This window comes from Sorex araneus, chromosome 2 (assembly GCF_027595985.1).
Source record: "Sorex araneus isolate mSorAra2 chromosome 2, mSorAra2.pri, whole genome shotgun sequence".
Classification (NCBI taxonomy): domain Eukaryota; kingdom Metazoa; phylum Chordata; class Mammalia; order Eulipotyphla; family Soricidae; genus Sorex; species Sorex araneus.
Window position 1 is genome coordinate 252,791,243 of NC_073303.1, and position 24,644 is coordinate 252,815,886.

Here is a 24,644-nt window from a genome sequence, read left to right on the forward strand (position 1 = left end):
TGTCCTGACTCACCATAGGAACTTGATCGTCACGACTTCTCGTGAACCTTAGTCCTGACTTACCACAGGAACCTCATCGTCACGATTTCTCGTGAACCTTAGTCCTGAATAAATCGCAACAAGTTCTGAATCCACCGGGGGGTACTGGAGGTCGGGTTCCCCGTACGGGCCACCAGCTGTTGCGCGCCGCTTCGTCCAGCGAAGAAACACGCAACTCAGAGATCCTTTTGGCTGCGATTTATTCAGGAACTTTCTCATGCGTTAGAGAAGAAATCAGGAACGGGGACGCATGAGGAAGAACCGACTAGCTAGGTGACTTCCCCCCTTATATACTTCTCCCTGCCTGTTTGCCCTCAAGTGTCTGCAGCTGATAAACCAGCCATAACTTGTGAGCGTGATAAGACATCCTGATTCCCCATCAGGTGTTGTTCACGAAGCATGGTGCAACCAACAAGAAACAGGTGTTCACGAAGCACGGTTCCATGGAGGCTCTCCACACCAAAGTACCTCCAAGAGTGTTTCCTGAGTGCATGGGGCTGGAGCAATACACAGCGGGTAGGGCGTTTGCCTTGCACATGGCCAACCCGGGTTCCATTCCCAGCGTCCCATACGATCCTCTGAGCACCACCAGGGGTAATTCCTGAGTGCAGAGCCAGGAGGAACCCCTGAGCATCGACGGGTGTGACCCAAAACATACACACACACACACACACACACACACACACACACACACACATAGAGTGATTCTTGAGTACAATAGCGAGGAATAACTCCTCAGTATCGCCGGGTGTGACCCAAAAAAAAGAAAAAAAACCAAAGAACCAGCGCTCTGTTCTGTCCAGGGTGCCTAGGCCAGTTTTGCAGAAGCAGAAAGATGGAAGGAGGCCTCTCAGAGGCCATGGAATGTTCCAGAAGAAAGCCCGAGCTCTGGGCCTTTCTGTGGCCCCGAGCCTGGTCCAGAGGAAAGTGCTGAGCTGTGGCATCCCATAGGCGGAGTGGGGGGGGGGGGGGGGGCAGGGCCCCTTCCCGTGGCCCCCAGAGCAGCTCTGCCTGGGAGGGGCCGAGAGGGGGCTGACAGTGCCCCCCAGTCCAGAGAAAGGCCAGCCAGCTTGCGTCCCCTGGGACCCCCTGCTGCCCCCCTCCCCTTTCCGAGCTGCCACTTTTCTTTCCTTGAGGGAGAAAGGGGAAAAGGTTCATTCCCCGAGGGCCTCAGGGTGAGGCTCTGTTCCCAGCCCCCCACCCGTCCCCTGTGGGCACAGCCCTGAGAGCAGTCAGTGTTTTTCCCTTTAGCCTCAGTCTTTGATGCGGGGCCCGGCCTGGGATGGTCCAGACGGGCTGTTACTGGCTGTGGAGGGCAGCAGAAAGGGGGTTTGTGTCCTTGCCAGGGAGTCAGGGGTGGGGTGGGACTATGCTGAGGGTCCCATCTCCCCCCCCCCCACTGCTGCTCAGGTCCGGCTGAAAACCTGCTGCCCACTGGTCTGTCTGTCCGTCTGTCCCTCCGCCCTCCTCTGCTCCCCACCTGGGGTTATTTTCAACCTAGGGCTGCCCGTCCGCTGGCACGAAACCAGAAAGGAGGTTGTGCGTGTGTGTGCACGGTTGTGAGTATTGTGTATGTGCATATGCATGCTTGTGTATAGCTGCATGAGTGTGTGTCTGTAGGTGCATGGTTGCGTGTGTGTGTCCGTGCATGTGTATAGGTGCATAGCTGTGTATATGTTGTGTGTGTGCCTGTGTGTTGTGTGTGCATGCCCATGTGTGTAGGTGCATGGGTGTTTGGGTGCATGGGTACGTGTGCACTCCGTGTGCATGTGTGGGTTCATGTCCATGTGTGTGTCCATGTCCGTGCATGTGTGTAAGTGCATGGGTGTGTGTTGTGTGTGCATGCGTATGTGCATGTACATGCATGTGTGAGGGTGCATGTGTGCTATATGTGTATGTGCATGTGCGTGTGTGTGGGTACATGGGTGCATATGTGCTGTGTGTAGTGTTGCATGTGTGTGAAGGTGCATGGGTGTGTGTTGTGTGTGCATAGGTGTGCATGTGTGCTGTGTGTATTGTGCGTGCGTGCATATGTGTAGATGTGTGTGTTGTGTGTGTATTCATCTCCATGCATGTGTGGGGTGCGTGCATGCATGTGTGGATGTGTGGATGTCCATGTGTGTGGGTGCATGGGCACATGTGTGCGTGTATGTGCACATGTGTGTGTTTGCATGTGTGTGCATGTCTGTATGTGTGTGGGTGCATGAGTACATGTGTGCTCTGTGTTTGCGCATGTGTGTGTGCTTGTGCGTGTGTGTATATGTCCATGCATGTGTGGGGTGTGTGCGTGCATGTGAGGGTGCATGTCCATGCATGTGTACATGTGTGTATGTCCGTGTGAGTGTCGGCGAGTGCACATGTGCGTGTGTGTGCATGTCCATGTGTGAGGGGGTGCACGTGTGCGTGTGTGCATGTCCATGTGTGAGGGGGTGCATGTGTTCATGTGTGCGTGTGTGTGCATGTCCGTGTGGGTTGGTGTGGGTGTAGGTGCGTGGTGGGGTTGGCGCACTGGCACACAGCCGCCCGGCCTGGCAGAATGAGTCGGCCTTGTTCCCCGCAGCCGTGCTGCTTCCTTTCTCTCCAGGCAGACGCCTCAGGGCTGGCCCAGGGTGGGAGAGCTGAGTGGGTCGGCTTCTTTCTCCCCGCCTCAGCCCCGCCGCTCCCGGCAACAGAGGGACCCTGGACTCCCGCCTCTCCCGCCCCCGCCAGCCCATCGGGATGCAGCCGTGTGCCCGGCCCAGGGAGCCGGAACTGTGTGCAGGGCACGGGAGGGTGACGCCAGGGCCCCGGGCACAGGCTCTGCACGCAGGCACCCGGGTCCTCCCCTTGCACGTGTCCCCTGAGCACTGTCACTGTGGCCCCCACACAAGCCAGCCGCTTCTCTTTCATTTCTTGGGCTCCGTGAGTATTGGGCCATGCCTGGTAGTGCTCAGGGTTTACTCGTGACTTTGTGCTCAGGGAACCGTTTGTGGTGGCCGGGAGTGAAACAGGCAGACGCTTACCCCTGGAGGATCTCTCCGGCCCTGGAAGCATTTGGGGGCCCGAGAGAGTGAAGGGGGTTGGGCTCTTGCCCTGCACGTGGCTGACCTGGGTTTGATCCCCAGTACCCTATACAATGTCCTGAGCCTGCTAGGAGTCAACCCTGAGCACAGAGCCAGGAGTCAGCCCTGAGCACAGAGCCAGTAGTCAGCCCTGAGCACTGCTGGGTGTGTTCCCCCCATCCCGCACCTCCCCAATACAGAAAAATAATTATTTATTGGGCCAAAGTGATCGTACAGCAGGTGGAGCATTTTCCTTGCACACAGCCAACCTGTGTTTGATCCCTGACACCCCGTATGGTGTCTTGAGCCTGCCATGGCTGATCCCTGAGCACAGAGCTTGGAGTCAGCCCTCAGCACCACTGGGTGTAGTGTTTCCCCCTCCCCAAAGAAAAAGAGAAATTAACCCTGATGAACCCTGTTCAAGTTCCCAAGTCACAGATAAGCATGAAAACTCGATCACGACTCCTAGGGACTGTAGGATATGCACAGTGGGTTATGGGGACTCCAGCCCCGCCAGGAGAAACCAGGGGGGTAATCAGGGAAGGCTTCCTGTAAACGGTGGCACTGAACCTCAGAGGGGTTGGCTTCTGCGGGACCTTCTGTGCATTGTCCCACAGATGGGACAGAGAGGAGACTTGGGAGGGGAGGGGCCTGAATTCCCGTGGTCTGTGCCAGCCCCTGGAGAAAGCCCAGCCCTGTCCCCTCTCTCCGTGTGACCTTTCCTGCCGGCTCTCCCCTAGAATCGATAAGAAGATGTCGGACGTGCAGGGCGGCTACCAGCTGGACGAAGCCCAGGCCGTCTTGAGAGAAACGAAAGCGATCAAAAAGGCCATCACCTGTGGAGAGCGGGAAAAGCAAGATCTCATTAAGGTAGGAGGAGCCGGGTCGGGGGTCCCCCCACCTGCATTCCCAACCGCCCCCGGGGATGGGGGGGCCCACCACCGGGATCACTGAGTTTTCAGCACTCTCTTTTCTTAGGCCTTTCTGTCTCTGGAGGAAATTTTGGGGCTTCAGAGACTGGAAGCCCCTTGTGGAGGTCACAGAGCGCCTGTGGCTTGGCGAGTGGGAACAGCGCCCCCTGGTGTGTAGCACCCTCGGGCGCAGCCTCGAGCTCTTCCCTGGCCAAATACCAGCAGCAGCAGCAGCAGGACGGTGTTTGCTGCGGCTCTGGGGGTGGAACTCAAGATGCATCTTTATGTTTCTGGGCAGGGTGGCTATTCTGGGTCACACCCGGCGGTGCTCAAGGGTCACTCTGGTTCCGGCTCTGCACTCAGGAGTTATTCCTGACAGAACTCAGGGGACTGTGGGGTGCCGGGGAAAGCACCTGAGTCAGCCACGTGCATGGCAAACACCCTTCCTGCTGGACTGTCATCTGCGTTTTTTTTTTTTTTATTTTATTACTTTGGGGCTGGAGCCATAACACAGCGGCCGACCCGGGTTCGATTCGTCCATCCCTCTCGTACCTCTCGGAGAGCCCGGCAAGCTACCAAGAGTATCGAGCCCGCACGGCAGAGCCTGGCAAGGTCCCCGTGGCGTATTGGATATGCCAAAAACAGAAACAATAAGTCTCACCATGGAGACGTTCCTGGTGCCCGCTCCAGCAAATCGATGAGCAACAGGATGACAGTGACAGTGCTACAGGGCTATTTTATTACTTTGGGGCCATATCTGACTGGTGCTCAGGGGTTCCTCCTGGCTCATGCACTCAGGAATCACTCTTGGAGGTCCTCTAGGGACCCTATGGGATGCCAGGGATCGAACCCAGGTCAGCCGCATGCAAGGCAAACGCCCTCCTTGCTGTCCTATCTCTGTGGCCCACCTGCAGTGTTTTGGGTTCTTTTTTTTTGAGGGGGGTCATACTCAGCGAAGCACAGGGGTCACTCCTGGCTCTGCACTCAGGAATGACTCCTGGCGGTGCTCAGGGGACCCTATGGGATGCTGGAAATCGAACCCGGGTTGGCCGCGTGCAAGGCAAACACCCTCCCCGTTGTGCTGTCGCTCCGGCCCCACCACTGCTGCAGGTTTTTTTGGGGGGTCACACCTGGCGATGCACAGGGGTTCTTCCTGGCTCTGCACTCAGGAATTACTCCTGGCAGTGCTCGGGGGACCCTATGGGATGCTGGGAATCGAACCCGGGCTGGCTTCGTGCAAGGCAAACGCCCTCCCCGCTGTGGTATCGCTCCAGCCCCCACTGCTGCAGTTTTATAAGCGTTTCCCCGCTCGGGCCGGCTCTGCTGGGCATGCCATCACAGGGGACGTGCTTCCGGGTGCCAGGCAGTCTCGCCCAGCTGTTGCCACACGCCGACCCCAGCCCCCTCCCACCCGACACCCCTCATTAATTGGTGTCACACAGCAGAAACCGTTGGACACGTGCCATAGGTGCGGGCACTGGGATTCAGACCCAGGACCGGCCTCTGCCACCTGCCCAGAGGGGGACTCACCGGGACCTCTGAGACCCTGATGGCTGACCGTTCCTGGGTGTAGACGGAGCGGGGGGTGAGGGGTGTGCAGATTCTGAAAGTGACTTCAATGGTGGCAGCTCTGCATTGAGTGACAAACACAGGGACGCTGGTGCTCACGCTCAGGAGTGCAGTGGCCCTGGGAGGGGGCGCCCGTGCCCGTCCTGAGAAGCATCTCTGAGTGCTGAGACCTAAGCTAGGATCCAGGGCCGGCCCTCTCCGGTCAGGGGTAAATGAGGCAATGAATGTGGAGTGTTGGCTGGACTCGTGTTTCACGACTGCTCATCCATCCCCTACTCCACATCCTACTAGAAACAGATTTAAAGAAAATGAAAAATAGGGGCTGCAGCAATAGTACAGCGGGTAGGGCATTTGCCTTGCACGCGGCCGACCCGGGTTCGATTCCCAGCATCCCATATGGTCCTCTGAGCACCGCCAGGGGTGATTCCTGAGTGCAGAGCCAGGAGTAACCCCTGTGCATTGCCGGTGTGACCCATAAAGAAAAAATAAATAAATAAAATAACTTTAAAAAAAAACGGAAAATTGTGGGGGCCGGAAAGATGGTCCAGTGGTTATGTCTGGGTTCTATTCCCAGCGCCATATGGTCCCCTGAGCAGCCCTGGCGGTCTCCAGCACTGTACGGGTGGCCCTGACTTCTTTCAAAATGGAAAGAGGGGCCGGGTGTTTCCCTTGCGTGGGCTGGCCAGCCTGGTTGGTTTACCATCGGGTCCCCCGGCATCGCTGGGAGTGATTCCCGAGTGCAGAGTCAGGAGTCAGCCCTGAGCATCGCTGGGTGTGGCCCAAACTCTCCTGCCAACACCCCGAATAAAGCAGAACAGGGCACAAAGGAACTTGAACCAGGTAGTGAATGCCATTGAAATCGGAGGGAAAAGCTTTGTTGTTTTATTTTTGTTTGTTTTTTTGGGGGAGGCCACACCCAGCAGTGCTCAGGGGGGTCACTCCTGGCTCTGCACTCGGGGATCACTCCTCAGGGTGCTCGGGGGACGACATGTGGTGTCGGGGATGGAATCCGGGTCGGGTGCGTGCAAGGCAAATACCCCGCCTGCTGTACTATCACTCCGGCCCCATTGGGGATAAAAAAATAACTTTTTTTTTTTTAATCTCAAACCTTTTGGAACATGAACTTACCCACCTTGCCAGAGCCCACGGGGAATGTGGTTCACTCGCTAGTCCTCTTACACAATAGGAAGCACCTCGGAGTGAGGACCCGGGCTTGGTCCTGTTTTGCGGGAGAGGAAACGGAGGCTCAGAGAGGGTCATCAGCTAGCCCGGGTTGCACAGCAGGGAAGGATCAAAGCTCAGGGGGTGGCTGCAGGGCCTGCATCCTCGCCGCTGTCTCCTGGCCGGTCCCCACCAGTGAGTGTCCTGGAAGCCGGACTCCCTCGAGCTCTGAGACGGAGGATCGGGCGGGAGAGAGCGCCTGCAGGGCTGGTGTGTGGGCCTGAGGGTGACCTGGGTTTGGGCACCGCAGGGTACCGCTGCGTGTACCCAGAGGGGAGAGGCGTGTCCCGCGAGGCGTGCCCCTCACCCTGCCCGGTCTGGCCCGCAGAGCCTCGCCATGCTCAAGGACGGCTTCCGCACGGGGCGAGGGTCGCACTCCGACCTCTGCTCCAGCACCAGCTCCCTGGACAGCTCCGGCTTCCCGCCCGCCAAGCAGTGCCTGGACGTCAGCTCCCAGACGGACATCTCAGGCAGTGTGAGTGGGCCGAGAGGGGGGGCGGCGGCGGGACCCCAGCCTCTGTGACTTGCAGGGGTGGGGGTGAAGTGCAGGGTGACATCCCAGCCCCCCGGCTGCTCTCGTAGGCAGGACAGATGTTAGAGTTGGGGCAGGGGGTTCTCCCCTCCCTTCCTCCGCACCCTGCAGCCAGCTCCGTGGTGGTGGTGGGCGGGGGGGGCGGGGGAGTGGTCTGTTCCCAGCTCCGGCCCCCTCTGAGATGTGAAGCGTCTCGGGGACTCAGCAACCCCCACCCAGCCCTGGGTGACGCCGGCTCTGGTCTCTCCCTGCAGTTCAGTGCCACCAGCAACAACCAGTTGGCAGAGAAGGTTCGGCTGTGCCTACGCTACGAAGAAGCTAAGAGAAGGTAGCAGGGGGGGGCGCTGGGGGTGGGGGGGGGCGGGCCCTGACACGGGCCCTTTCTCTGTCATCAATAGTCCCTCCTGGGGCTGGCTTTCTTTTTTTTTCTTTTCTTTTCTTTTCTTTTTATGTATTTTTTTCCTTTTTGGGTCATACCCGGCGATGCTCAGGGCTGACTCCTGGCTCTGCACTCAGGAATTACCCCTGGCGGTGCTCAGGGGACCCTATGGGATGCCGGGAATCAAACCCGGGTCGGCCGTGTGCAAGGCAAACGCCCTCCCCGCTCTGCTATGGCTCCGGCCTCAAGGCTGGCTTTCTTGACACCTTGTCATGTCATCCTTGTCGTCGTCCTCTCTGAAACCCAGAGAGAGAGCAAAGGGGAGTTTGGGGCACCTAGGGACCGTGGGCCGGGCTAAGGGAGGTGGCTGGCCACCCCGGCTGTGTTCCTTCCCTGCCGCCACACTTGCTCTCTGCCCTGCGGGGTCTCCGACGGTCCCTCGGGGAACGGAGCCCGGCTGGCGTATCTGCAGCAGGCTGAGGAAGGTCTGTGGGAAGCGGAGCCATGGTGCACTGGGGAGGGCGCTGGCCTGGCACGGGTCCGACCCTGGCTCAATCCCTGGCACCCCAAAGGACGCCCGAGTGCCGCCAGGAGAGATGCCTGAGCACAGACCCAGGAGTAGCCCCTGAGCACAGTCAGGCCTGACCCTAAAACAAAACAAACATAAGCGCAAACATCCGTCCCTGTGAAAACAGCTCGGGGTAGAGCAGTTTGGTGCTCTTACAGACGGACAGACAAAAGGTTTGCCGGGGGCTAAGGGGTGCGATTAGGCCCAGCGCAGGGTCCTGCGCTGACGAGGAAAGAGATTGCGGTCACCCTGGTAGGGCCTCAGTGACCAGGAAGCCCAGGAGGGCCCGTTCCCCAGGGACCCATGGTAGGACCCGTGGTGGAGGAGCCTTCGGGCCGTGCTCTGCCTTGGGCTCCCCCTAGAGGTGGAGCAAGAAATAGCACCTGCCGCCTGTTTTTTTTTTTTTCCCCTCCCCCAAGGTCTCACCCCCAGTTCCCTTCCCTTTGTTCTCGTCCCCTTGTTTTGGCCTGGGGCAGAGCCACCGCACACTCTGCTGTCACCCTTGGGTGGGGGCGAGGGCGACACACTTTAGTGGTGGTGCTGGGGAGTGGCGCCCAGATGTGGTGTGGTGGTGACAGGGATCAAAAACCAGGGCCTTTGAGGCCTACAGGGTGGGCACTGGGTACCCCCAGCCACCCCTGGGTTGGTTCAGCCTCCTCCTGTCCCCTCGGAATTCACGGGCCATTCGCCCTTTGCATTTGTCCGCCAGCAGCCCATTGAACTTGCTGCCTGCCACCTGCCCTTTGCATATGCCCACCACCACACTCTTGAACATGCCGCCTGCCACCTGCCCTTTGCATATGCCCGCCACCAGCCCCTTGCATTTGCCTGCTGCTGGCCGCACTCACCCACCTTCTGGTCTTACCCCGGGGGTTGAGTCACAGATCTCCCTGACTGACTGGGACTTTCCCCTGCCCCGGGGGCGTTGCCAGGAGGGAGCCAGCTTCTGCCCACGAGGGGGTCCCGCCCTGTCCACTACACTCTCCCCAGGACACGTGGCCCCGTGTTTCAGGAGTTTGTCCCCCGAATCACCTGCGGGGACCTCCCCAGACTCCTTCATTGTGTGTTTTGTTTCGTTTATTTTTATTGTTGATCTTCTTTGGCTTTTTGGTCCACACCCGGCGATGCTCAGAGCTGACTCCCGGCTCTGCACTCGGGGATCACTCCTGGCAGGGCTCAGGGGACCCAACGGGCAGCTGGGGATCGAGCCTGGGTCAGCCGCGTGCGAGGCAAACGCCCTCCCCGCTGTGCGATCCCTCCGGCCCCTGTTTAGTTTGATTTTGGGTGCTGTACCCGGTGGTGCTCAGGGCCTCTCCGGGCTCTGTGCTCAGGGTCGTTTTGAGCGGTGCTCGGGGGAATATGCGGTGCGGGATGGAACTGGGCGTGGCTGCGTGCAGAACCAGCACACGCCCCCGTCCTGCCTCCCCGGCCCTCTCCTTCGAACCCTGCCTCCGTTTCGTTCAGAAAAGTTTCTAGCTTGAGTCCGATTCACTTCCACAAGTGCTGAGTGCCCGCTGGGGAACCACCAGCCCCCACGCGCACCCAGACTCTCTCACACTCACACACACATTTGCACACTCACACACACTCACAGTTACACACTATCACATACATACTCACCCACACCCTCACACACACACTCAGGCACTCACAGACATGTTCACGCACTCACACACTCATATTTGCTCAAACACTATTACACACACTTACGCTCACACACTCACACACACACATACTCACACACTCTCACACTTACACACTATCACATACATACTCACCCGCACCCTCACACACATAGACATTCACAAACATGTTCACATACTCACACACTCACACATTCACTCACACACTATTACATACACACATGCTACACACACTCACACTCAGACACATACACACTCACACACATGCTCACACATACATTCTCACACACCCACATATACTCACACACACATACTCACATACACACTCAACACACATACGCACTATCATAAGCACTTACACATGCTCACACACACATACTCACCCGCACACACACACACTCACACATGTTCACATGCTCATACACACTCAACACACATACGCACTATCATAAGCACTTACACACGCTCACACACACATACTCACCCGCACACACACACACTCACACATGTTCACATGCTCATACACACTCAACACACATACGCACTATCGTACGCACTTGCACACGCTCACACACACATACTCACCCGCACACACACACACTCACACATGTTCACATGCTCACACACACATTCACATATACTCACACACATACTCACATACACACTCAACACACACGCACACTATCATACGCACTTGCACATGCTCACACACATACTCACCTGCACACACACACACATATACTCATACACATACTCACATACACACTCAACACACATACTCACTATCATACGCACTTGCACATGCTCACACACACATACCTGCACACACACACTCACATTCACACTCAACACACATGCACACTATCATACGCACTTGCACACGCTCACACACACATACCTGCACGCACACACTCACACACACATACTCACATTCACACTCAACACACATACTATCATACGCACTTGTATACGCTCACACACTCACCTGCACACACACACTCACACACACACACATACACACACGACCCCACTCACACTCGCGCGCGTGCCGCCCCCAGGATCGCCAACCTGAAGATCCAGCTGGCCAAGCTGGACAGCGAGGCGTGGCCGGGCGCGCTGGACTCGGAGCGGGACCGGCTGATCCTCATCAGCGAGAAGGAGGAGCTGCTCAAGGAGATGCGCTTCGTCAGCCCGCGCCGCTGGGCCCAGGGCGAGGCCGAGCAGCTGGAGGCCGCGCGCAGGCGGCTGGAGAAGGACCTGCAGGCGGCCCGCGACTCCCAGACCAAGGCGCTCGCGGAGAGGTGCCCGCCCGCCCGCCCACCTCCTCTTCCTCCCTCCCTCTTTCCCTCCCTCCCTCCCTCCTCTTCCTCTTTCCCTCTCTCTCTCCCTCCTCCCCTCTCCCTCCCTCCCTCCCTCCCCCCTCCCCCTTTCTCCCTCCCTCCCTCTCCCTGCCTCCCTCCCCCTCCCTTCCTCCCTCTCTCCCTCCCTCTCTCCCTCCCTCTCTCCCTCTCTCCCTCCCTCCCTCCTCTTCCTCCCTCCCTCTCTCCCTCCCTCTCTCCCTCTCTCCCTCCCTCCCTCTCTCTCTCTCCCTCCCTTTCTCCCTCCCTCCCTCCCTCCCTCCCTCCCTCTCTCCTCTTCCTCTCTCCTTCCCTCCCTCCCTCCCTCTCCCTCTCTTTCTCTCGCTCTCTCTCCCTCTCCCCCCATCCCTCTCTCCCTCTCTTCCTCTCACGGGTTACCACTGGTGGCAGCGCCAGAATGGAGTGGTGGGGAGGTTTGTGGGGTGCCACAGACTGAACTGGGGCTGACCACAGGCAAGGAAAGGGCCTGGACTCCCTGAACCCCCATCTCTCTTCACCCCTCGTTTTTGTTTCGACTCACTTTCTTCTCTGGGGAGTAAAACAAATCCCAGAAATTCTGGGCTCCCAAGATTGCTACCCAAGTGCTTTACCTGAGAGAGAGAGAGAGACAGAGACAGAGACAGAGAGAGTGAGGGAGCGAGTCAGAGAGAGGGAGGGAGAGAAGGAGGGAGGGAGGGAGACACAGAGTGCTACCCCAGTGTTTTACCTGCGGATTGAGGAGACAGAGAAAGAGAAAGAGTGGGGGGGAAGAGCAGGGAGAGAGAGAGGGAGAGTGACAAAAACAAAAATAGAGTGAGAGAAAGACAGAGAGAGAGAGAGAACTACCCCAATGCTTTACCTGCGTTTGAGGAGACAGAGAAACAGAGACCAAGCGATAGAGCGAGAAAGAGAGAGAGAGAGAGAGAGAGATAACCAGGCGTAAGGTGCTTGCGGGCCTTGTATGCGGATGAACCTGGGGTCAAGCCTTGATCCCTGAGCACTGCCAGAGTGAGCATCCAACATCCCATCCCCCCAAAAAAAAACACTTGAAGCTTGGAGTCGTGCTTCTACACGCTGCCCCAGCCGAGGAGCCGCCCACCCTTGTGGGATGGGGCGGCCGCGTGGACGGGCGCAGGGGCAGACAGGGGGGTGAGGAGGCAGCGAGGGGGAGGCTGGGCCCTCTGAGGGGACGAGTGATGGCCAGGGGTGGGCGGCGTGGAGGGTAAAGGAAGAGAGGGCCGAGGGAAGGAAGGAGGGGGCCGGAGATACCCTCAGCACGGAGGGCGCTTGCCTCACACACAGCCAGCCCAGGTTCCATCCCCGGCATCCCACAGGGTCCCCCGAGCCCACCAGGAGTGATCCGTGAGTGCAGAGCCAGGAGTCAGCCCTGAGCACCACCCATGGGGGCCCCAAACCACAAATAAAACAGATAAATAGGGGCTGGAGTGATAGCACAGTGAGTAGGGGGTTTGCCTTGCACGCAGCCGACCTGGGTTCGATTCCCAGCATCCCCTAGGGTCCCCCGAGCACCTCCAGGAGTCATTCCTGAGTGCAGAGCCAGGAGTGACCCCTGTGCATCATCAGGTGTGACTCAAAAAGCAAAAAGTTAAATAGTCAGGTAGGATCCTACTTCGCACGCTAATTCTGAGCCTTTAAGTAAATGTCTGTAAGCCCGAGAGCCTTGATTGCCTATTGAGGAGGCAAGAAAAGGAAAAGAGGAAAAAAATGACCGTCACACGCAGAGCTTTGGCGTGTGGATTAGACAGCGCCCGCGTTTCCGAGCGTGGTGTCTGGCGGACGGGTGGTGACATGGCTCTTGGGTCCTGCTGCCCGGTACCCCTGGAAGCCCACCTGTGCGTGGTCCCACCGCACCGTGATTCCTCTTGGTGGGGGGGAATGAGACCCCCCCCACTGCTCACACCCCCCTTCCCTTCCCTTCCCTCCAGGCTGAAGTTGAACGGTAAGCGGAACCAGCTCGTGAGAGAGCTGGAGGAAGCCACTCGGCAGGTGGCCGCCCTGCACGCCCAGCTCAAGAGGTCAGTGGTGGGGTCACGTGATGGGGGCGCGGGGGAGGGCTCCGGGTCGTGTGGGTGGGTGCCCTGCCCCTTCGGTCTGGACTCCGACACTTGGGTTCTGATGCCTGAGTAGCACAGCAGGCGGGCACCGTGGGGTGGGGGAGGGAGTCCTTGAACCCTCCGAGCCTCCTGAGGGAATGGCAGACATCTGCTCGGACACCAGGATGGGCCCGGAGGGGCACTGCGGGCCCACCCCTGGCGGTGCTCAGGGTCTCCTCCTGGCTCTGTGCTCAGGGATCGCCCCTGAGCGGTCTTGGTGGGGTGGAGGGAGGTTGGGGCGTGCAGTGCGGAAACTGAGCTGGAGTTGGCCCCGGACCCCTCTGTCTGCCCCCTCCCCACTAGGCTACCTCTTTCTTCCTTCCTTCCTTCCTTCCTTCCTTCCTTCCTTCCTTCCTTCCTTCCTTCCTTCCTTCCTTCCTTCCTTCCTTCCTTTCTTTTTTTCTTTCTTTCTTTCTTTTTCGGTCACACCCGGCGATGCACAGGGGTCACTCCTGGCTTTGAACTCAGGAATTACTCCTGGCGGTGCTCAGGGGACCCTATGGGATCCTGGGAATCGAACCTGGGTCAGCCGCGTGCAGGGCAAACGCCCTCCCCACTGTGCTATCGCTCCAGCCCTGAGAAATTGTGCTCTGACGGGCTGGCAGGATAGTCCAGTGGGGAGGGCTCTGGCCTTGCACGCGGCCGACCTGGCTTGGATTCCCCTGAACCCCCGAGCCCACCAGGTGCAATCCCCGAGTGCACAGCCAGGACGCAGCCCTGAGCAGCGCTGGGTGCCACCCAAAGATAAGACAAAAAGCAAGAGGAAGCATGTTCTCGGGGGCCCGAGCCATAGTCCAGCGGGGAGGGTGTCTGCCTTGCACGTGGCCGACCCGTGTTCGATCCCTGGCATCCTATAGGGTCCCCCGGAGCCCTGCTGGGTGTCATTCCTGAGTGCAGAGCCCGGAGTCAGCCCTGAGCATCACCAGGTGTCACACACACACACACACACACACACACACACACACACACACACACACACACAGTGGCGTCATTCCTGAGTGCAGAGCCCGGAGTCAGCCCTGAGCGTTGCCAGGTGTCTCTCTCTCTCTCTCTCTCTCTCTCTCTCTCTCTCTCTCTCTCTTGCACACACACACACACACACACACACACACACACACACACACACACACACAGAGCGTCATTCCTGAGTGCAGAGCCCAGAGTCAGCCCTGAGCATCGCCAGGTGTCTCTCACACACACACACACACACACACACACACAGTGTTCTGAGTGCCGTGGGCTCTGCTGCTGGGCGCGGCTGGGCAGGGCGCCAGGACTCGGTCCCTGGGCTTGACCCGTCCCGCCTCCCCCCTGCAGCCTCTCCGGCAGCATGCAGTCGCTCTCGTCGGGAAGCAGCCCCGGCTCCCTTGCGTCCAGCCGGGGCTCCCTGGCCGCCTCCAGCCTCGACTCGTCCACGTCGGCCAGCTTCACCGACCTGTACTGCGACCCGCTGGAGCCGCTGGACGCGGAGCTGCAGGGCCGGGTGGAGCTCCTGCTGCTGGAGGGCGCCGCGGGCTTCCGGCCGTCGGGCTGCATCACCACCATCCACGAGGACCAGGTGGCCAAGACGCACCGCGCCGAGGGCGGCGGCCGCCTGCAGGCCCTGCGCTCCCTGGCCGGCACGCCCAAGTCCATGACCTCCCTGTCCCCCCGCTCCTCCCTGTCCTCCCCGTCCCCGCCCTGCTCGCCGCTCATCGCCGACCCCCTGCTGGCCGGCGACGCCTTCCTGAGCCCACTGGAGCTGGAGGAGCCGGGGCTGAGCGTGGCGCTCGGCGAGCTGAGCGTGGGCGGCGCCCGGGAGAGCTTCCGACTGGACGACCCCGGGACGGACGGGAAGCCTGTGGGCCCAGGTAGCGTGGCCGCCTGGCGGGGAGGGGCTTCTCCGGCTCCAGCACGGCCCCGGGAGCAGGTGGCCGGCGGGTGCCCATAGGAACCCAACCATTGTCCCGCCAGGGAGCCACACGTCCGTCTGTCTATCCACCCACCCATCCATCCACTGACCCGTCTTCCCATCTGTCCACACAAATGTTCATCTGTCCAGCCACCCAGCCATCTGTCCTTGTTCCCATCCACCCCTCTGCTCGTACATCCATGCACCACCCATCCGTCCATCCACCCACCCACCCATCCACGGACCCGTCTTCCCATCCGTCCACACAAATGTCCATCTGTCCAGCCAGCCAGCCACCCATCTATGTTTCCAGCCACCCACCCACCCATCTCTTCATGTACCCACCCACCCGTCTATCCGTCTATCCATCTACCACTCATCTGTCTGTGTTTCCACCCACCCACCCACCTATCCATATAGCCATTTACCCATCCATCCATCCTGTATCCCATGGGCTGGAGTGATAGCACAGCAGGTAGGGTGTTTGCCTTGCACGCGGCCGACTGGGTTCGATTCCTCCATCCCTCTTGGAGAGCCCGGCAAGCTACCGAGAGTATCCCGCCCGCACGGCAGAGCCTGGCATGCTCCCCTGTGGTGTATTGGATATGCCAAAAACAGTCACAACAAGTCTCACAGTGGAGATGTTACTGGTGCCCGCTCGAGCAAATCGATGAACAACGGGACGACAGTGCGACAGTGCTGTGGTGCTGCTGAACCCGGGTCTGGGGTTCTAAGCCACACTCCCCCACCCCCTTGTCCCACCAGCCTCGAATCCGGCCCCGGGCTATGGCCTGAAAGTCGCCTGCGTCTCGGCTGCCGTGTCCGATGAGTCTGTGGCCGGGGACAGCGGCGTGTACGAGGCGTCCGTACAGCGGTGAGTGGCTGCGTCCTGCCAGGGTGTGTGTGTGTGTGTGTGTGTGTGTGTGTGTGTGTGTGTGTGTGTGTGTGTGAGAGACAGCAGCAGCATGAGTGGCTGGTCCTGCCAGGGGTGTGTGTGTGTGTGTGTGTGTGTGTGTGTGTGTGTGTGTGACAGCGGCATGACTGGCTGCCAGGAGTGTGTGTGTGTGTGTGAGTCTGTGTGTGTGTGAGAGAGACAGCAGCATGAGTGGCTGTGTCCTGCCAGGGGTGTGTGTGTGTGTGTGTGTGTGTGTGTGTGTGTGTATGTGTGTGTGACAGCGGCTGAGTGGCTGCATCCTGCCAGGGGTTTGTGTGTGTGTGTGTGTGTGTGTGTGTGTGTGTGTGTGTGACAGCGTGAGGGGCTGCCTGCGTCCTGCCAGGGGTGTGTGTGTGTGTGTGTGTGTGTGTGTGTGCCAGGGGTGTGTATGTGTGTGTGACTGGCTGCCAGGGGTGTGTATGTGAGTGTGTGTGTGTGTGTGTGTGTGAGTGACAGTGGCGTGTACGAGGCGTCCGTGCAGTGGTGAGTGACTGCGGTGAGTGACTGCGTCCTGTCAAGGGGTGTGTGTGTGTGTGTGTGTGTGAGAGGCCCTGAGGGGTGTGAGAAATGGACCTCTGGCCCGCGGGGTCCAGACAGGGCGGGTGCTTTGGTGGGAGCCTGACCCTGTCTCTGCCGCCTTCCAGACTGGGTGCCCCTGAAGCCGCAGTTTTCGACAGCGACGAGTCGGAGGCCCTGGGTGCCACCCGGGTTCAGGTGGCCCTGAAGTAAGTGACCGAGGGCCGGGGCAGTGGGGTGGGTGGGGGGCTCATGCCCAGGCTCCCTGGGGAGCAGGGCGGAGGAGGCTGGGCGTGCGGACAGCTGTGGGCGCCACGTGGAGGCGTTGCCCTCCCTCCTGCCCACCCGGGTCCCCATTGGTGGTTTTTTTCCTCTCGTTTTGGGGTCACGCCCGGCGATGCTCTGGGGTTCCTCCTGGCTCTGCACTCGGGAAGGACTCCTGAGGTGGTGCTCAGGGGACCCCGTGGGGTGCTGGGGCTTGAACCAGGGTGGGCCTCCTGCAGGGCACGCGCCCTCCCCGCAGTGCTCTCTCCCCACCCACCCCTCTCCCACTCCCCACTTTGGGAAAGAGGAACACGCCGTGTTGGCTTCCCCCCGCCCCTGCGAGACCCCAAGTGTGTCACCCACGAACACGCCCTCAGACTGCTGATGGAGCTGCTTATGGGCCGTGATCCCAGAGCCTCAGAAACGAGGCTCGGAACCCAGCGGCTTTGGGCGGAAATCCCTCTCGATTTAATGATTAAAACTTAAGCATTCCTTGCGGCTGGAGCGAGAGCACAGCGGGGAGGGCGTTTGCCTTGCACGCGGCCGACCCGGGTTCGAATCCCAGCATCCCATAGGGTCCCCTGAGCATTGCCAGGAGTAATTCCTGAGTGTAGAGCCAGGAGTAACCCCTGTGCATCGCCGGGGTGTGACCCAAAAAGCAAAACAAAAACAAAAATAAAAAAACTTCAGCATTCCAAACTATGGTGGCTGAGTGTCATCATGTGCAACTCATAATCAGCAATAGAAAGTAAGTTTTCTCGTGTTGCCTCGTGGGCAGATCTGAGTGTTGGGGTAAAATCCCAAATCATAGTGGTGGGTTTGGTGTCAAGATGTTGAACGTAATCAAAGTAGAGAGAGAGAGTAACATGGTAATCGTCTGCCACACAGGTCGGGGGGCGGGAGGGTGTGGGATGGGGAGGGGGGAGGATACTGGGGTTTTGGGGGGTGGAAAACGTGCACTGGTGACGTGTCAGGTGTTTCATCATTCTATGACCGAGACTTAAACCGAGAACTGTAACTGACACAGTAACTCAAAACTGTAACTTTGTAACTGCTCTCCAGATTAAGGAGATACTGGGGGCAGGGGTGGGGGGTGGAGGGTTACGAACCTTGGTGCAATTCTCGGGTCCTTTTTGCTCGCTTCAAGGAAGCAGATTTCCAGAGCTGGTTCTAGAAGCCTGGGTTTACTTATGTGGGTAGGATGAGGTGGGAGCCACGCCTGGCGCTGCTCAGGGGCTCCTCCCGACCCGGTGCTCAGGAGTTACTTCCTGCCGTTTTTAGGGGTCCATGTGGTGCTGGGAATTGTACCCAGGGCCTCCTGTGTGCAAAGCATCACTCAGTCCTTGGGCTCTCTCTGGCCCATTGTTTCCTTTTTTTTGGGGGGGGTGGTTGTTTTTGGGGGCCACACTCAGCGATGCACAGGGGTGACTCCTGGCTCTGCACTCAGGAATGACTCCTGGCGGTGCTCGGGGGACCCTATGGGGTGCCAGGGATCAGACCTGCGTCAACTCGTGCTGTACTATTACTCCGGCCCCAAGACCCCTAAGTTTCTTGTCTTGTTTTCTGTGGAGCTGGGGACGGGGAGGTTTCAATATATTTTCCCCCTGGGAATTCAGGGGCCGCCCGTCCCCTTGAAGACAGTTCACACCAACGCCTGGTTTGGAAATGCAGGCTCGGGGCTCAAGTGATAGCACAGCACGGAGTGCGCTTGCCTTGCCCGCACGACCGGCCTGGATGTGACCCCCGGGACCCCTAAGGGTCCCCTGAGCCCCTAGAGGAGTGTGATCCCTGAGTGCCGAGTCGGGAGTCAGCCCTGAGCATCGCCGGAGGTGGCCCCCAAACAAAACCAAAAAAAAAAAAAAATGAAAATGCAGACTCACGGGCCCACGGCCCCGGCACCCGCCAGAGCAGCCGAGCGGAGATTATAATAAACGGGGGAAAAAAGGGGGTCGCTACGGGAGGCTTCACAGAACCCCCCCTTTTCCCTGCAGGTACGACGAGAAGAATAAGCAGTTTGCGATACTCGTCACGCAGTTAAGCAACCTCTCTGCTCTCTCGGTGCCTCAAGGTCAGAAAGTGTGAGTAAGGGCTGAGGGATGGACACGTCCTCCGCCGCCTTTCCTGGGCTCCTGCCCCCCTGGCCCCCGGGCGCCCAGAGTGGTCACTTGCTCAGAGGGGGGCGGGGGAGGGCCGGGGGAGGGCCGGGGGAAGGGAGCTTGGATTTCAAACCACTCCTGGTCGTGCTCAAGGCACGTTTGGGGTCAGGGGTTCAAGCCTTGGTTCTCACATGCCTAGTATTGTTTGTTTATTTTTGGTTTTTTTGTTTTGTTGCTTTTGGGGTCCCACCGGCGATGCTCGGGGCTGACTCCTGGCTCTTGTACTCAGGGATCACCACTGGCTGTGCACAGGGGGCCATATGGGAAGCCGGGGGTTGAACCCGGGTCAGCCGAGTGCAAGGCATGTAAGGACACGCTGTACCATTGTTTTGGTTCGAGAGCCACGCCCAGTGGTGCTGGGGGTGGGGGGCTTATTCCTGGCTCTGTGTTCAGGAGTCGCACAGCCACACTTGAACACGGGTCAGCCACAGGTGAGGCAGAAGCTTTCCTTTTTGTTTGTTTGTATCTTTTCTTTTTTTTTCTTTTTGGGTCACACCTGGCAATACACAGGGATGTCTCCTGGCTCTGCACTCAGGAATAACTCTTGGCGGTGCTCAGGGGACCCTATGGGATGCTGGGAATCGAACCCAGGTCTCCACATGCAAGGCAAACACCCTCCCCGCTGTACCACTGCTCCAGCCCCTCACCTGCCGAGTTTGAACAGCTGTTTGGCACCATCTTCCCGGCCCCCACAGTCAGCTGAAAGTGTGTGTGGCCGTGTAGCGTGCAGACTCCATGTTTCCCGAGGGGAGCCCACTGGGGCTGGGGGGCCTGCTCACTGGCAGAGCCCATGCCTGGCACGTCTGAGGCCCTGGGTCCCATCCCCAGACCCGTGTACCCCCCACCACACTTGGGCAGTGCCAAGCCAGGCCCTGTGTTCCCGGAGCCACACTGGACGTGGCCCCGACAATAATCTAAAGATGAATCAGCAGCCGAAGCGATAGGACAGCAGGGAGGGCTCGTGCCTTGCAGGTGGCCGACCCAGATTCCATCCCCGGCCCCCCCCCCTCCTGCTGAGCTCCCGGGAGTGACCCCTCAACACAGAGCCGGGAGTAAAAGCACCTCGAGCACTGCCCAATGGGGCCCCTAAACTAAAACCAAAATTGGGGCCAGATGGGGCTGGAGCAATAGCACAGCGGGGAGGGCGTTTGCCTTGCACATGGCCGACCTGGGTTTGATTCCCAGCATCCCATAGGGTCCCCCGAACACCGCCAGAAGTGATTCCTGAGTGCAGAGCCAGGAGTATCCCCTGTGCATCGCCGGGTGTGACCCAAAAAGCAACAAAATAAAAATAAAATAAAACTGGGGCTGAAGCGAGAGCACAGCAGGGAGGGCGTTTGCCTTGTACATGGCCGACCCGGGTTCGACTCCCAGCATCCCGTAGGGTCCCCTGAGCCCCGCCAGGAGTAATTCCTGAGTGCAGAGCCAGGAGTCAGCCCTGAGCATCGCTGGGTGTGACCCAATGAATAGATAAATAAATAAAATCCAAATTGGCGCGGGGGCCGTAAGCCTCCCGTTCGTGGTGGTCCCGGGATCTGCAGCAGCTGGTGTGCCGAGGCCCCCCCGACCCCGGCTGACCCAGCCCCCCTCCCCCTGCACTTCCGGCCCCTCCAGGAACATCCGTGTGGCCGTCCTCCCCTGCTCTGAGAGCACCCCCTGCCTGTTCCGGACGCGGCCCCTGGACGCTGCTGACCAGCTCCTGTTCAACGAGGCCTTCTGGGTCTGCACCTCCTACCCTGCCCTCCACCAGAAGACCTTGCGCGTGGACGTGTGCAGCGCCGACCCCGGCCAGCCGGAGGAGTGCCTGGTGAGCACTCGGGGTGGGGTCTCACCCCCGAGGGGAGAGGCGACCCCGAGCCACAGGACAATAGTCTTGCAACGGGGGCCACCCGGGTCCAGTCCCCCGCATCCTGGGGGGTCTCCCAAGGCCCCCCCCGGGATTGATCCCTGAGCACAAAGCCAGGAGTAAACCCAGAGCACCCCTGGGCGTGGCCCCCAAACTCAAAAATTAAAAAGAAGGGGAGGGGGCTGGAGCGATAGCACCGCGGGTAGTGGGGCGTTTGCCGTGCCTGTGGTCAACCCGGGTTCGATTCCCAGCATCCCATAGGGTCCCCTGAGCACCGACAGGAGTAATTCCTGAGTGCAGAGCCAGGAGTAACCCCTGTGTGTGCAGTTCCGGGTGTGACCCCCCGCCGAAAAAAGCGTGGGGCTCACCCCAATGCCGTGTCGCGGAGGAAGTGCTCGGAGAATAACCAAGCAGCGGGGTTTACCCGTGGGAAGCATCTCCGCCTTTTCCCACACTTCCTGGGATCCTGGGGCACGTGGAACAGAAAAATAGGGTGTGGGGGGTATAGAGGGTGGGGCACTGGTCTCTTCTCTGGCCTCACTGCTCTCCGCCCTGAGCATGGCTCCATCCCACTCTTTCTCCTTTGGTGGGTGAGGGGGGAGGACTCAGAATTAAGACCGGCATTGCTCGGGGGTTAGTGCTTAGTCTTGACTGCACTCAGGGATCACTCCTGGCTGTGCTCAGGGGACCCTACGGGATGCTGGGGATCGAACCCCAGTCACCCACGTGCAAGGCAAACACTCTACCCGCTTGCGCCCTTTGTGGCCCCATCCCCCCCCCTCTCTCTCCCTCTCTCTCTCTCTCCCTCTCTGTCTCCCCCTCTCTCCTTCTCTCCCTCTCCTCCTTCTCCTTCTCCTTCTCTTTCTCTCCCTCCCTCCTTTCCTCTCTCTCCCCTCTCTCTCTGTCTCCCTCTCCTTCCCTCTCCTCCTTCTCTCTCTCTCCCTCCCTCCCTCCTTCCCTCTTTCCCTCTCTCTCTCCCCCTCTCCCTCTCTCTCTCCCTCCCCCCCCTCTCTCCCTCTCTCTCCCTCCCTCTCTGTCTCCCCCTCTCTCCTTCTCTCCCTCCCTCCCTCTCCCTCTCCTTCTCCTTCTCCTCTTTCTCTCCCTCCCTCCTTCCCTCTCTCTCCTCTCTGTGTCTCTTTCTCTTTCTCTCTCTGTCTTCCTCTCCTTCCCTCTCCTCCTTCTGTCTCTCCCTCCCTCCTTCCCTCTTTCCCTCTCTCTCTCTCTCTCTCTCTCCCCTCTCTGTCTCTGTCTCTCTGTCTCTCCCCCCCTCCCTCCTTGCCTATGTCAGCAAACCCTCCTTTTCCGTGGCATGGTGGGGCCACAGCTCCGCACCCCTCTGGCACCGGATTCCCCGAGGGCTGAGGCTGTGACAGCAGCGTCCCCGGGTTCTGGGAGAGCAGGCTCATTTATGCCTGTCAGCCGGGCTGGCTCCGAGTCTCTGCCCTTCGCCACAGCCCCCCGCCCGGCTGCCAGGCCCTGGACCACACACTGGGGTGCAGCGGAGGGGGGGTAACTCGGACACGGGGTACGGCTCAGCCGCTGCTCCCGGGAGCTGGGTTCTCGCTCATCTGCTGCTCTGCCACGCACCGAAGACCGTCACCCTTCCCAGCCGCCGTGGGTGACGCAGACCCAGACCCGAGTCTCTCCCCAGCCCCAGCCCGTCTTCCTGTTTTATTTATTTATTTATGTATTTGTTTATTTGTTTATTTTTTATTTTTTGCTTTTTGGGTCACACCTGGCGATGCACTGGGGGTTACTCCTGGCTCTTCACTCAGGAATTACCCCTGGCGGTGCTCACGGGACCCTATGGGATACTGGGAATCCAACCCGGGTCGGCCGCGTGCAAGGCAAACGCCCTCCCCGCTGTGCTATTGCTCCAGCCCCCCGTCTTCCTTTTTTAATTGTTAGATTTTTCTTATATTTATAAAGTTGTTCACGAGGATTCATGGCGTTCAGCATTCCGACCCCAGTGCCACGACCATTGCACCCTCCCGCCTCCGTTATTCCCGCTTTCCCAGCCACCACCCAGGCCTGCCCCAGTAGCGGGCCCCGCCTGGCCTCTTTTCTACGACTTGTTATTAGTAATGCGCTAAAAGTGATCATGCACTTAGAAGAAAGTGTGTGACGTTTGCTGCATCTGGAGCCGTTAGGCCCTTGTGAAAGACATTGCTAACACGTGGCCGGTTGGGCCTTGTGCGTTAGTAGCACTGCACTGTGGCACTGTCGTCCCGTTGTTCATCAATTTCCTCGAGCGGGCGCCAGTCACGGCTCCACGGTGAGACTTGTTGTGATTGCTTTTGGCATATCGAATACGCCACAGGGAGCTTGCCAGGCTCTGCCGTGCGGGCGGGATACTCTTGGTAGCTTGCCGGGCTCTCCAAGAGGGATGGAGGAATCGGACCCGGGTTGGCCGCGTGCGAGGCAAACAAACGCCCTCCCCGCTCTGCTATCGCTCCAGCCCCCACCCCAGTCTTAAGAACTGTACCATTAGGGTTTGTTTTTTGCAGGGGAGGGGCTGGGTCACACCCTGTGGTGCTCAGGGCTGACTCCTGGCAGGGCTCGGGGGTCCCTAAGGGGTGCTGAAATGGAAGCAGCTTCGGCTGCTCAAAAGGCAGAGTCTCTGCCCCGTCTCTCAGGCCTAAAGCAGGTGGCATTCTGCGGTGAGGAAAATGAGTCTCGGTCCTTCTGTGCTGTCTTAGCGCCAAGGGGGCCTGAAGACCTGGGGGCTGACCGGAAGCTCCCGGCAGGCGGGTGAGGTGGCAGAGGCATCTCTCTGTCCACAGGGGCCCCCTGGCCGGTTCCTGCCCCTAACTGGCCGCCTTTTCTTCTTCCTCCTCCTTTGAGGTCTGGCCTTTGCTGGTTGCCGGTTGCCATGGCAGCAGCCCAAGTGCTCCTGGTGGCCAATGGGAGGCCTGGGATAGACCCCCCCCCTACACACACACATCTGCTTCTTGCTCTCTTGGAGGAGGGACGGGGGAGCCGCCCTGGGGCTCGTCCTGGCTTCCTGAGCATCCCTGGTCTGTTTGGAGCCCTAGGATAGAGCATTTGGCCGGGCCGCGTCTAGGGGCCTCTCAGAAGTCTGCAGGGACCATCCTTGGCTCGGGCACAGGAAGCCTCAGCTGCCCCGCACACGCGGAAGGTTTTTGGGTTTTTTTTTTGTTTTTCTGTTTTTCTGTGTTGGCTTTAGGCACCAGACCCAGGGGTGCTCAGGGCTGACTTCTGACCACGCTGACTAGATGCCCCAGGCTAGAACTTGCTGACTGGATGCCCCAGGCTAGACCATTCTGACTGGATGCCCCAGGCTAGACCATGCTGACCGGATGCCCCAGGCTAGACCATGCTGACCGGATGCCCCAGGCTAGACCATGCTGACCAGATGCCCCAGGCTAGACCATGCTGACCAGATGCACCAGGCTAGACCATGCTGACTGGATGCCCCAGGCTAGACATGCTGACCGGATACCCAGGCTAGACTGTGCTGACTGGATGCCCCAGGCTAGACCATGCTGACCAGATGCCCCAGGCTAGACCATGCTGACCGGATGTCCTAGGCTAGACCGTGCTGACTGAATGCCCAGGCTAGACCATGCCGACCAGATGCCCCAGGCTAGACCATGCTGACTGGATGCCCCAGGCTAGACATGCTGACCGGATACCCAGGCTAGACTGTGCTGACCAGATGC

At 59.3% G+C, this 24,644-nt stretch overlaps 1 protein-coding gene across 2 annotated transcripts in view; it reads left to right on the top strand.

Annotated features, from left to right (window-relative positions):
• WWC1 (WW and C2 domain containing 1) overlaps nucleotides 1–24,644 on the top strand; it is a 119,312-nt gene that overhangs the window by 73,460 nt on the left and 21,208 nt on the right. For both annotated transcript variants that reach the window (XM_055126241.1, XM_055126242.1), the window contains exons 6-15: nucleotides 3,821–3,950; nucleotides 7,110–7,256; nucleotides 7,568–7,641; nucleotides 10,962–11,204; nucleotides 13,187–13,276; nucleotides 14,672–15,204; nucleotides 16,011–16,119; nucleotides 16,824–16,904; nucleotides 18,951–19,037; nucleotides 20,730–20,922. In XM_055126241.1, the coding sequence (XP_054982216.1) occupies nucleotides 3,821–3,950; nucleotides 7,110–7,256; nucleotides 7,568–7,641; nucleotides 10,962–11,204; nucleotides 13,187–13,276; nucleotides 14,672–15,204; nucleotides 16,011–16,119; nucleotides 16,824–16,904; nucleotides 18,951–19,037; nucleotides 20,730–20,922 (1,687 nt within the window). The remainder of the gene's footprint in view (nucleotides 1–3,820; nucleotides 3,951–7,109; nucleotides 7,257–7,567; nucleotides 7,642–10,961; nucleotides 11,205–13,186; nucleotides 13,277–14,671; nucleotides 15,205–16,010; nucleotides 16,120–16,823; nucleotides 16,905–18,950; nucleotides 19,038–20,729; nucleotides 20,923–24,644) is intronic.